The 13,712-nt window shown below is 35.6% G+C and overlaps 2 protein-coding genes across 4 annotated transcripts; both read right to left on the bottom strand.

Moving 5' to 3' along the window:
- Positions 1-4,244: 4,244 nt before the first annotated feature.
- Positions 4,245-9,722, bottom strand: LOC102609673 (uncharacterized). Of its 3 annotated transcripts, XR_008055853.1 has the most exons (10): positions 8,892-9,722; positions 8,612-8,750; positions 8,346-8,525; positions 7,619-7,699; positions 7,361-7,524; positions 6,458-6,594; positions 5,917-6,032; positions 5,468-5,720; positions 5,239-5,301; positions 4,245-4,636 (listed from the first exon to the last, which is right to left on the bottom strand). XR_008055853.1 is itself a non-coding variant. In XM_006481998.4 (9 exons), exons 1-8 carry the CDS (start codon positions 9,017-9,019, stop codon positions 5,469-5,471), a joined length of 1,197 nt encoding a protein of 398 aa, XP_006482061.1. In that variant the 5' UTR covers positions 9,020-9,722; the 3' UTR covers positions 4,245-4,636; position 5,468. The 3 variants fall into 3 exon arrangements, 1 of the variants encoding a protein (XP_006482061.1); XR_008055852.1 differs by having other exon boundaries at positions 5,239-5,720; XM_006481998.4 differs by lacking the exon at positions 5,239-5,301.
- A 1,840-nt stretch (positions 9,723-11,562) lies between these two features.
- LOC102610295 (uncharacterized) lies at positions 11,563-13,644 on the bottom strand. Its single transcript, XM_006481999.4, has 3 exons — positions 13,208-13,644; positions 12,775-13,004; positions 11,563-11,967 (listed from the first exon to the last, which is right to left on the bottom strand). The coding sequence occupies exons 1-3, from the start codon at positions 13,545-13,547 to the stop codon at positions 11,689-11,691; spliced, it is 849 nt and encodes a 282-aa protein (XP_006482062.1). The 5' UTR covers positions 13,548-13,644; the 3' UTR covers positions 11,563-11,688.
- Positions 13,645-13,712: the final 68 nt, after the last annotated feature.

Raw genomic sequence — 13,712 nt, forward strand, 5'->3', positions numbered from 1 at the left:
TCCTAGGTGAGGTGATCTCTAAACTAAACCGAAAAAAGAAACTTTTTAGTTTCTTTTTAGCTAGCCAAAAAGTTTCAGCCTCCAAGTGTGTTTTTTTTTTCCCCTTTTCCATATGCCATGAACTTCAAGAAACAACCGATGCGGCTTTTGAGAAGAGATCAGTTTGCTTGCTGCTTGTCTCTTCTTCTTCTTCTTCTCATGCTACTTCAGTTTCAAAGTTCTCTGTGTCTCGCTGATCTTGTGAATAATGCAAAATTTGCGAAGTCTCACCATCAGCTGAATCCTCTTAGCTCTCATGGTAGCTTCAAAGGAATTAACAATAACCATGATCATAAAACTGATGATGCAACTCTTGCTGCTGAAAAGAGAAAAGTCTACACTGGCCCAAATCCTCTACACAACAGATAAGTTTTTATATGAGAGAAACCAAGCTTGATTTCTCTCATTTAAGCTATGGATTTTCTTTTCTCTTTTCCTTTTTGTAGTCTATATTTATTTCCTATTATTATTATTTTTTTGGGTTATTTGTTATGAGCATTTTTGATGCAATGTTACAGATGTATATGAAAGTCTACTAGCTTTGAGTTTTCTTGTGAGGAAATATACTTATTTGTTGAAAAATAATAATACTGTATAAGAAGAAATGAGTACTTTTTTTTTTTTTCAATTTTCAAGTACTTAATTACCACGAAACATTAAAACTGCCATTAATGGGGTGGTTGTGCCATGAATGTTGGTCTGCTTTTAGTCTGCACTCTCTCTGCTGCTGCTAGTTTTAATGTTTTGTTTCTTTGAAAGTGCCTCCTGTTGAGTAACCAAATTAGAACAATCTATATTTCATCACTTTAAGGCTTAAATTATTTGCAAATTATATAGACTTTAGAAACTAATTCATACTTTTTATTGTATAAGCTTATATTGGCATAAATTAATATTAGAATAATGGATACCATCCGTTTGTATGTGTATCATTAAAGCTTATATTAATAGATATATAATATTAAACATTGATCATGATGCCAATAGAAAATTTGCGTGATATTCACATGCACAATGCAGACCTAACCATTTTTCCAAAAATAAAAAAATAAAATTGCTACATGTACAATTATTGTGAACTGTGGGAGATATCAGTCCCTTTATTTTTATATTGCATTATAGACTGAGAAAATAATGTGACAAGATATATAATCTACTTGACTGTGCAATCTCTGCAATTTTTTCTTTTTTTTTTTTTCAGTTTGCGAGAAATGTTCATAAGGTAATTGTAGGGTAAGATTTAATAGTCTTGCAAACCATCTAATCGTCTTAGTTTCTCCGCTTGGAATGATTACGGGGCAGACCCTACTCTCTGTTTGGTGCTGATTCAACCTTTTTCACAGCCGTATATATATCCGCTGTATTATGTATGGGAAATATATACATGAATAATATATATATTATTATTTACATGCGTAAAGTTCATATGGATACTTAGGGTTTCGTATGTTTATATTATTGCTTTGCTCGACTTTTTCCTTGGGGTCGCTCTCCAATAAAACAAAAAAGTGAAACAGGATAATGAAGAAGAGAAAGTGACACGATGCCTTTGCAAAGAACAAAATCATAGAACTTAGATTAGATTAGATGATCTTGTTGGGTATTAAATATATGCGGTTTATTAAGTCAATTATGTAGTCTATACCAAGAACCAGAACAGGATGATATTTGACTATTAATATAAAAGTTAAAAAGGGCTGGATGAAATTGATGCCATCAAGAGGAATAGAAAAGAAGCTGAACTTTAATTCTCTTGGAAGAAAGCTAGAAAGTGAAAAGTGAGGCCGCTATTGTTGATGTACGAACATGATGTTGTATGAAACATGAGAGGGGTATCCCTGTTCCTTTATCTACAAGGCGCTTGCATGCGGACAAAGGACAGGGCCCTTTGGCCTTTGCTAATTGCTATCCGAATTTGTTAGTTGTTACTCTAATTCATCACCATACCCAAAGTGTAGATACTTTTAGGGGTGAGCGTTAGGTCAGATTGGAGCAAGATTTTTTGAGAACATATTACCCATCTTCGGGGACAAGGGGCGGAACGACCTCTCGATCTACTTACTGCAGCCCAGGAAGAAAAACGTCGTCTAGGCGTTCCCTGTTGCTCCGATCTCCCCTACGCCTAGGGCGTTGTCTAGGCCAAGAGCCATAGTTAGTTGCTGTTTCCATTTGGTTGTTTTTTTCTCGTTGTTGATATCGGCAAGACCCAGCCAGATGATGTCCGCTGGTTGGTAGTGAGAAGACTCTTAGAACACAAACAGAAAATTTAGAAAATTCAAACATAAAAATTTAAAAAAATTATTTGGCATTTAAAATCAAATTTAAATAGTAAAAGAACACATTAATTTTCTGTTATAACATAAAAAATTGTCCATTGTATTCTACACCTACCAATAAACAACATGACGTTATATTTGAAAATCTATCAACTTACTTTTAGTGAAAATTTGACTTCGACTTTTCAAATTTTGTATGTAGAGAATTCAATCAATGTCGAGTTTAACAAATAGAAATTGGGAAAAAATCTCTTTTATAAAATAATAAAAAAGGTTCAAAAATAAATTTAACTATTTATAATTAAATAATTGACAGTTGACGTACTATTTTTCTACGATTTTTATTATTCTCAAATTAAGTTCGATTGGATTAAATTATGGATTAACATGAAACTAATTCAACACAATTATTAATTGAGTTAGAAAAAATTGACCGGAACCAGTCCATTATAAGTTATAACCCAACTAATCCATCTAAATTTCATCCGAAAAAATTGACTTAGATTGATCCCTTGCATTAGATTAATGTTTTCGCACTATTAGCCAAATTTACATGGAAACTCATAATTGATAAATGACACGTGGCATTTATTGATAGACAATATTCAGTTTTTGTATCCTAACTTTAATATTTAATTAATGAAAATATCACTATCCCTTGAGATGAAAACGTCTTTGAGATATTATTATTACTTGAAAAATATTATTACTACATTGAATTGTGAATGACTCATTTATCCAGATTCTTCGTTTCCTCATCGTCTTCTCGACGGATAAAAACCTGAGGACAGACAATTCCTGCAGGGCATTCAAGTTTTATAGAAGTTTTAAATAAAAAGCGCCAGACATTAAACACCTCTCTGTCCTCTGCAACCAACATCAACGGCTCCAGCTATCAGAACTGCTTTAAAATAGAATATGATTATAATATATATCTTTTATTATTATTTATCAACTTTATGTGAGTATCTATAATTTATACTCTAATTTTAAAATAATTCCAAAATAATCATTACCACCTTTATATTATGGCCAGTGTTATGTTATGTTAAACGTAACATACACACACTCACAGCAACAGTTCTAATGATGAGACTTGTTAATGTTGCTGTGAACGTAACATACGCGTGCTCACAGTAATAATTCTAATGATGGAGCTTGTTACAGTTGCTGTGAGTGTGTGTACGTTACGTTTACGTGTACGTTACGTTAAACGTAACGTAGAGTAATCAGTGTGCAACAGCGCATGAACCCTTTTGCTTTTCAAGCAATTGTTACTCATAAAATGTGAGAAGAAGACTTGGGGGGATGTAGGACAAGCGCAACGCTGTCTTTTGTACATCTAGTCGATAAAATTTTGAAACACAGCGACATGCTTTCATTAGATGGTAACATTAGGACTGCATTCTCTTTGCTCGATATTTAATATATTAACAACAATACTATCATAGCATTCTTATCTGTGGTCATGGCTCTGCTTGTACAGTTTGGACAACCTGAAAATTTTAGAAACACTTCTGTGAACCAAAATATATACTCCTGTGAAAAGGCCTAGATATGCAACTAGGGCAGCTGCCAGCCATTTAGGTATGTAAATACTAAATAGCTTGCACTGACTAGAATAATTTTTTTATTGAAGCATCACGTCACTAGGAGCATATCCCTAACCAACCACAAGTTGTACCATAATCTGTATCATACTTGGAAGCCACCACAACACTCGCAAAGTGTAGTAAGACGATGACAGTAATGTACATGAAATCCAAATTTAGATATAGTTTTGTTTTTTGTCTAAAATAAATAAAAGTACAAACATCTAAATGAAATGTTTATTTTTTTAATATATGAATATAAATGACATCTTACTTATTTTTATAAATAAAAAACATCTTAACCATAATTATTTAACATTTATGTACTCACAAAAAAAAAAAAGTAACTAAGTTTTACAATTTAGAAAATAAGTATATTTTACACAAATATTTTTAGAATACAAGAATTACTTCTTATTTAGACTTTTTCTCATTTAGATAAAAGTTATAAAAATTTATGTTTGATTTTCATATATTTTTAGAAAAAATACATATCTATCAACAATGACGCAAACAATTAAACTGCCAAGGTTTTCCAAAATGGCATTTCCTTATTGTATGGTGCTGCATGCGAATCCCTTTGACTCCTTCATGCTTTGAGTTCACTATTTAAATGTTGTCAGACAAAACTCAGCATCCAAACTCATTCCACAAGGGGTATGCGTAAACATTCCACCGTCTCCAGGTACCATCTCTAAACAGCATGTTTGCACCAACATGTAATGTATCCTGACATCATCAAGTTGCCAGCCAGTCATAGACAGTGAGCATGCAGGAAAAAGTCAAACTATTAGCCATAAAGAAGTTTTTCTGCCCAACAGTGTATCAATTTAGTTACACACATCTGCAGATTGTATTTGATAAATAACTGCTCCAAGGCTAAATTGTAACATACTGACCGCATTTGTTAATTAATTCAACTTAAGCTCCTGTCAATTGCTCTCTGTTTGCTTCCTAACTCCTATTTCTTGCACTTCTCCACTAACTAAATGCACAATACTTACAATCGCGCAGCCATAAGAAAAGCAGTAATAATTAATCCATACAATCACATAGCGATAGAGAATGCCCACATGAAACTTCCATCATCATTTATATCCATTTTAAGTCATGCACCAATTAAATCAATGGATCTTGTTGGTTCATTCTAGAGATCAAAATTTCAATCACTCGAGGAACAAGATTTTAGTCATAGTTCTATGTCATTCATGGTTGCTTGCTGTCATCATCTGAAGATCCATGATCAACATCAAAATTATGTTGCATGAAGGTGAGGTGTTATAGATTAATGAAACAAGGCAACACACATACCCCGCCCCACCCAACTTTACCTTTTTCCTCCTCCCCTTTTACATTTAGCCCAACAAACTAACAAATCCACATGCTTAAACTGACTGCAAAACATAATAGATTTATAGAAAAGCTGTAAATGGGGAAATCAGGACTGTAAGACTAAAATATTAAACTAGAGCACATACATGAGAGAAGAGGAGGCTTACATGGGAAAAAAAGAGGCACTTTCCAACACGGCAAGACTAAAAGATGATCAAGTTATAGTACCTTAAAGCTTGGATGCGTTAGCTGTGGAGGTTTTACTCAAGGCAATTGCCGTCTTAGAACCAGATGTACGTCCCAAATGCTTGCAGATAAAATCCCCAGCTATCATTAGCTTTCGAATATCTACATTAGTCCTGACACCAAGCCCATTGAGCATGTATACAACATCTTCAGTGGCAACATTTCCAGAAGCACCCTTAGCATATGGACAACCTCCAAGACCAGAGACGGATGAATCAACTGTGCTGATACCCATCTACGAAGAAAATAAACTAATTTATTGTCATTGAAAGAGCTTTTAAGATAATTATTCGAAATTTTTGTTCGAAGGTACTCTGCTTTGAAGAAGAAAAACAGGTTAAGAAGAGACCATATGATTGCCATAGACAGTGGCAAGTCAATGCCAAAATTGGTTTCTTTAATAACATGTAAACAAAAATAAGGTGTCTTACTTGAAGCGATGCAAGAATATTTGAAAGAGCTTGCCCGTAAGTGTCATGAAAATGGACAGCAAGCTTGTCAACAGGGACAGCATCAAGAACGGCTTCAAGCATTGGAATGACAGTTCCTGGGCCCAGAAAAAGAAGAACTAAGCACACAATAGGCAGTAAACAAGAAAAATCAATGAATTAGCACACCATGGTAACAACATATAATTTTCTTAATGAATGCTGCGAACTAAGGCCTCATAGCTAGAAAGCTTAGTAGGCAACTGCAGAAGGTAGACATTTTTTATGCTGATTATATAATACATTAGTTTCTAAAAGCAGGCTGATAAAGTTTCAATAACCTTTAATTTTTTACAAACTCTCAATTGGGATGTCAAGGTATCACACAGACTAAAGAGTCATCTTAACAGTGGAAATGGTCAAGGAAGGCACTCTTATCTTGATGTTAAGCATCTCTGAGGAACAAAAAATGTATGATAGTGCACTTGAAACAAAAGAACTAATCATCTGATAAAACAAAGGAGAAGGATGCTTCAAATTTTACCGGGAGTTCCAACACCAATTGTATCACCAAGGGAGATTTCTGAGCAACCCATGTCATAAAGCTGTTTAGATACATATGCTACTTTTGATGGAGGTACCATCCCTTCCACTGGACACCCCACAACACATGATAGGTATCTACAAAGGGCCAAAAGGTATTAATATTGTCATATACCACAATATTGTCTTGATTATATTATATTTTAAACTCAATATTCGATCCCACGAGAGGTTTACTTTAATGATAGCAAACTGATCTCCAATAAAATCATGGACTAAAAAAGAAGGCAAGAGATATTGAAGTAGCAAAATAACACTATAGTAAAATTGTAGATTAATGGAAAAGAGAGAGAGAGAGCACAAGCATTATGCAATACACCATCCAAAGAAGTCAAACAACCAAAGAGGGAAGACGTGGAGTTCATTTACGCCAATCCCAGCAATTAATCAAATACCATCTGATCTACTCAATATATGCAGTATCTATAGATGAAAACAGACATCTAAACCTTTTTAACTCTACATTCCTACAATTCAGATCGTTTTTAGGATCCTTCAATTAGGGCTAGAGTCACTCTCTCAAAACAGGCTTAACCTCCTCTAATCAACCATCTGACACAATTCAGATCGTTTTTAGGATCCTTCAATTAGGGCTAGAGTCACTCTCTCAAAACAGGCTTAACCTCCTCTAATCAACCATCTGACACACTCATATAAACTAGAAAAGCATTTCAACTTGATTATTGCGTTGGGGTAATTTCGAATTTTGGGATTCTTAGAATCAGCTCTGCAAGATGTGAGGTTTGAAACACTAGATTGCTTTCACACTTCGACTCGAGGGAAAACACATTATGTGCTTTCACTTCAGAATAAACAGAGTAACTCTGTGCAAATTAAGGCATACCCTCGAACAGGAATTGAGAGCTCTCTGGCGGCTAGAGCAACGTCACGGTAACGTATCAGACTATCTTCAATGGTACAATTGATGTTTGACTTTGAAAAAGACTCTGAAGCTGAGGCAAAGATGGCTACTTCCTTGGCTCCAGCTGCAACAGCAGCTTCAAAACCCTGGAAGAAAGCATTGCAAATTATGAAATATCGCCTTGACACAAATCCTATGTAAAATCACAACAAAATAATTCCTGAACTAAAAGCAGCTTACCTTAAGATTAGGAGTTAACACTGGAAATCTAGCACCTTCAACATTTTGGATAGCTGCCATCACATCTTTTGCATCTGCTAGCTGTAGTTTAATCATAAAATAGCTCAGTATGCCATTTAGCTGATTTTGGAAGGTAGCATTCTTTGAATATAGCACATAGACAAACAACTTAAAAACATGAACCAGTGTACTCAAAATATTAAATGAAGGTATTAAACAAATATGCTGTAACAAATTAAAGAGAACACTGAAAACTTGATCACATCACCATGAATGAACAAAAAATAACAAAATGATTTATGAGGCAAATGCACTTCATTAATGATTGATATACTAGTGAAAATTCAAAAGCAAATTCTCCATTTTGATTGTCCATATCTTTTAAAATTTGAACATCATGGTTATGCTCAAACAAAGGCAAAGTTGTAGTTAACTTCCAAAGTAAAACTAAAGAAAGAGCAGCACTAAGAAGAAGTTTTTTTCATTAATAATTGAACAGTATCATCAAGCACAATCTTCAGAAACTTACCATGAAATAAGCCAAAATTTAAACAACCATTTTAAACATGGAATTACTGAACAAATATTTAACTAACAACATTTTTCACAAAATCTAGTAGCCGGGCAATTAAAAGAACATGCCAGATGAACCCATTATAGACCAGAAACCTAAGAAAAAAGGCTATGAAAAAATGTAGATTTACTCAGAAAACAAAGCATCAGCTACCTGTGGTACCCATTTTGGCGAGACAAAACTCGTCGCCTCAACAACAGCCAACCCCGAAGAAACTAGCAATTTTATCAGCTCAACCTTCACCACAGCCGGTACAATATTCTTCTCATTCTGCAATCCATCCCTAGGACCCACTTCCACTATCTTCACAAATCCCGGAACGCGTCCTAAAAGCTGCGTCACCGTATAACAAACCAAATTCATCTCAAGTGGATAGCACACTTATAATAAAACAACTAATCGTTCTTATTTGATTTTACCTTACTTGTCAAATCTTTTGTTGAATTATCAGTGCAACTGGAGCTGTAATGAGCTTTTGACAAATACCCATTTAAGTTTGTACAGGATACGTTCCTCACTTGTTTTCTCGAAATTGTTTTTTCTCTGGTATAATCAAGACTACATATAACAGAACCCCAAAAAAAAATATACAAATTAATCTATTCATATATGAATATAAATAATTTCTATTCAATAAAAATAGCCATAGAAAATAATATAACGTCCAAATTGAATCGAAAATTGAAATGAAATGCTTACTTGCCACCTTTTAATGAGTTCACGCCGACGCTGGCGAACTTGGCAACACCAAGAGATTCTTTTAAATTCGACATTAGTGGAGATAACGCAGAACGCGAAAACTTATCCAGTGACTTTGCCTTTTGCATTTGATCAAAATTAATTAACCACTAAACAAAAAAGAAAAAAAAATGAAGGGAACAAATAACGGGATAGCAATCGAGGAACGATCGCGAGCGAAATTATGAAATTGAAAAAGACAACCGGATGAGATATATATTGCTGGAGATGGTGAGCTGCGGGCGCGAGGTTACGTGTTAAGGGGGGGTAATTATGGAATTAAAATTTTTGGGGCAATTTTCACTTGTTAAGAGAACAGTCACGGCTCGATCATGTTCATGGACGCCCCAGCTGATTAACATCATCGCAGAGAGTCATGCGCCGGTCAAGCCGAGGAAATTTTTATCTAATTGAAATTATGAAGCTGAAGCACGTGAAGAATACTTAGAATAATTTTTAATTTCCCTCGCTAATCATGAGTCTCTAATTGATCAAACTATTTAACAAGATAGATTAGTGAGTTTAATTATTTGATTTAACTAAGGCTTGATGGCGTGGCAATTCTCATTAGGGTTGGTTTCATATAAATGGGCTATTTTACCGCTCAAAGATGTTAGCGCAGCAGCATTGATCAATCACTCGCGTTTGCCGTTTGGTGTAGACACGTCTGTATCATCCTCACCACCACCCAAATAATTCTTCAACCCATTCTCTTTAGGCAACTTAAATCACATTCTCCTTTTCTTTTACTGCATCACCACTGCCACCATTCATCTCAATTCTCATTCTCCCCTATAGAAGCCCCCAAAAACAAAAAAAAAACAAACAAAAACAAAAAAGATTGTTGTTATAGTTCACATCATCATCACACTTGAGAAGTAAAGAATTAGGCCAAAACAATGTACAAAATGATCATTAAAGTAGATAAATATCATACCGTACGATGAACACGTAGACATATTTGCTCGCTGTATACAAAACCCCCCAAGAGGTTTTGTGATTTTATTGCGTTAGAATTTGATGAAGTGACTGAACACTATCTATACATAGAATAAATAATGAGTAGACTCCTACAATTTACAATTTAGAGGCGCGCGGTGCCGACGGCATCGCCTAATTTTTGCAAAATTCTGTTGAGGCCGTTAAGGTTATTAGTTGTCACAGTGGTGCCACTAACATATTATTTTATTTTATTTTGCCGAGGCGCAAAACCAATGTCGTTGAACTCTTTTCTCTTCCTGAAATCCAAATCTAGGCTCTGTAGCGCCCACAAGAGTTTCTATCGAAGATTTAGGATTCGCAAATTAAGGAGCTTTAAAAGTCGATCTAAATTTAGATGGGCCGAGACTAGGCCGGGTCTAAGTAGGTTTGGGTCGGATTTGGACCTTGAGCTTTCGTTAATTTTGATATAAACTTTTAATAAAGTAAAAGAACGTTTAAATTAAAGATAATTGTTCAATACATAATAAAATAATAATACATAAAATATTAAGAAAAGGAGGACTTAACACACTGATGCTCACGCTCGAACATTAAGGCTTGAAACTAGAGTTTTGCTTCACCGTCAAGGGAACTTTGATATTTTGATAGAGAATGTTTTGTGTTTGATTTAGGTCTGATGCATTATTTTCATTTTCCCTTAGAGAAGTTGGTTTTTTAGAGATGGACTTATCTCATCATGCACGATGCATCGTCTTATTAAATTTTGTTTGGGAGAGAATTTATCTTTTTTAGGTTACAAATTACCCACTTGCTAATTTGTTAGCCAACACGCAAAAAAGGAATGAATAAGATCTAATTTTTGCCTTGTTTTCGCGTTCTCCCATTGTCATTTAAAATCTTATCATAGCATTTATAATCTGAAAAGTTCCCACAATCATAATCTTCTATTTCAAAAGTTAGCAACTTTAGTAGTTTTTAAAGTTTTAGGATGAACAATACCAAGTACTCATACGATCTGAATGTCCACTTCTCCCCTTTTCCTCTGCACGAGCAGTTGGATACCATTATTTAAAGCCACAGTCGCTTTTGTAAAAGAAACAGGGATAAAAACAGCATGGTGACCTTTTTCACGTTTCACCGACATGAACATACGCAAGTCCAGAAGCTTTAGCTAATTCTTTCACCCAATAATCCAATAAGTTCAAAGCAGCTAACACCTCCATAGGCAACCCGCTAAACACATGCTTTTCTTACACTTTGCCCTAACTTAACTCTTCAACTCTGTAATTAACCATGCGTATGTGTTGGTGATATTGCATGCTTTGGGTGTGAATAGAGGATTGTGTGAGCAGAAGGTGGCCGTGACAGCGGAGGGCTAGGGGAAGAGGAATCTTAAGAGCTGGGCATAGCGATATAGGTTCTGAAGGAAGTGAAAATACGTTCCATTATGTACGACAATTGTCGTGTCAATGAAGGATGTTGGTTTGGGCAACCCTGGGATGTTGTAAAGCAAGTCTTTTGGCAAACTGGAGCAGTTGCGATCACCTCTGTTTATTCTCGTATTTGCCAATGAATAAAACACATAATTATACTTTAATAAAGTGATCAAGAGTCAATAGGCAACTGATCTTCTAATTATACCAAAAGAATCATGCTGTGATTACCTGTACCAACAATGAATAAGTCCCCATAAAGGAAATAAAATTAAATATAATGGTTTCTTGATATGACTTTTGACAAACCTCAGATAAAATTTTAACATCAATACAAGGGAACACATACATAGTTGTACATTCATTTATATTCTTGTAAGAACTCAAAGGGAAGAGAAAATAGGGACACCTGGTAGTGTAGTCCCTGCATCCACAATGAATATGTTGCCTGAGACATATTCTGAAGAGTCATGAACTAGGTATCGAATGAGTGATGTCAATGCTGGAGCTGTGGTGCCATGCTCTCTTAAAGGGACAGTTTTCATGGCCACATTAGTTAGCCAGTCTTTTTCCATAAGGGCCTTGGTGATCTCAGATCTGAAAATTCCAGGCGATATACAGTTCACTCTGATTTTGTGCGCCCCCAGTTCCAATGCCATGACCTACCAACAGGATCACTATCATTATTGCACTCCACAATGCATCATTCCTCACCGCAAACAGCCCAAGAATAAATGGTATCTAGAAAACTCTTTAAATGTACAAAAAGAAAGACATTTTTAAACTAACATGTTTCTGTTTTTGCCCTTTTCCCTTTTTTAGAGGAAAAGATATACAGGACCTTCAATCAGAGAACATTTATCTATTTTTGACTGGGGAAATAACAACCTAAAACAGAACTGTATTGGCAGAAAGATTTAGAAAAAAACAGAGAGAATCCAAAAACTGTTTATGAAATTACCACACGGTATAAATTGTTGGAGAAGCTACCTTTGTGAGAGAAGATGGAGCCTGGCACATAAATGCATTCATATTTAAAAAGTCGCGTTCCCCTGAACATTGACAAACATAGTAGCTCGAGCAGAACGTCCAATTATGTCGAGCTTGATAATGCATTATCAATAATGAAAAATATAAATGTTTTTCATGCTGTATGAATTGCCTGAACATATGTCATAATCACCGTCTCTGTAAGGCATGTGACGCAGAATTTTCCCAGACAACAAAATACATTCAACTTATTCCTCCCTTAATCTATATCATAAATTGCTTCTTCAGGTTCGCAATGGTTAATACTTATTATTATGCCAAAACTCATAATCATGTCACAATTAATACTGAGAAAGAAAGCACAATGCCTCGTCTTACAGTGATAATCTTGGCTTAAAAACAATTAGAAAACACGCGAATGATATCATCATTAACCAATATAAAACAACAGAGAAATTGGCAAATGAAAGGGAAATTACCTTAGTCATGGCATTTAGGCCTGCCTTGGAAGAAGCGTAGGCAACACCTCCAGGTAAATGTCCACGATTAAGACCACCCGTGGAAGAAATGTTAATTACTGATCCTCCCTGCTTGGCATCACGCATCCGTATGCACACATACTTGGCCACCAACCAACACCCTGTTAGGTTCGTTTTCACAACACGATTCCACTCCTCCTCCGACATTTCCAACGGACTCTTCACATTACCTGAAGGGCCAAAAAATTATACTGTGCATAATGTAGAATTGATCCAACCCCACCATGGTATACACATTCAAATTAATTTAGTTAATTAAAAAACAAATCAAGTAAAATAAGAAAATAGAAAGAAAAAAAAAAGAGCAATTAAAGCAACATCGAGAAAAGAAAGAAATTAAGTTGAAATTTTTAGAGGAATAAATGTTAGTTACCTCTGATACCGGCATTATTGACCAAAGCATCAACTCTCCCAAACGCCTCCCAAGCTTTCTGTACGGAAATCTCAATTGTGGCTCCATCGGCGCAGACGTCCAGCTCCACAGCTACGGCTCTAACACTATCAGGACTCCCCACCGTCCCCGGCTTATTGATCTCATCGCAGAGCGACTTGAGGCGGTCAACCCGCCGAGCAGCGGCAACAATTCGGCAGCCGGCCTTGGCCAGGTCGAGACAAAATTCTCGGCCTAAGCCGGATGATGCGCCGGTGACCATAACCACTTTTTCGTTTAGGTCGTGCCATGGCTCCAGGTGGTCCGAGACTTGACTTGCCATTTGTGGAGTAGTCAACCACGTGATACCAGCTACCAGAGCTCACCGCTTGTCTTATTTCGGTGGAAATTTTTTGTGCGTATTCTGTGCTACACGTCAGCTCTAAGAAATTTATATAAAATTTTGAGGAGGGAAACCAAACACTTTTACAATATTACCCCGCCATTT

The sequence above is a fragment of the Citrus sinensis genome, chromosome 6 (assembly GCF_022201045.2).
Source record: "Citrus sinensis cultivar Valencia sweet orange chromosome 6, DVS_A1.0, whole genome shotgun sequence".
NCBI lineage: Eukaryota > Viridiplantae > Streptophyta > Magnoliopsida > Sapindales > Rutaceae > Citrus > Citrus sinensis.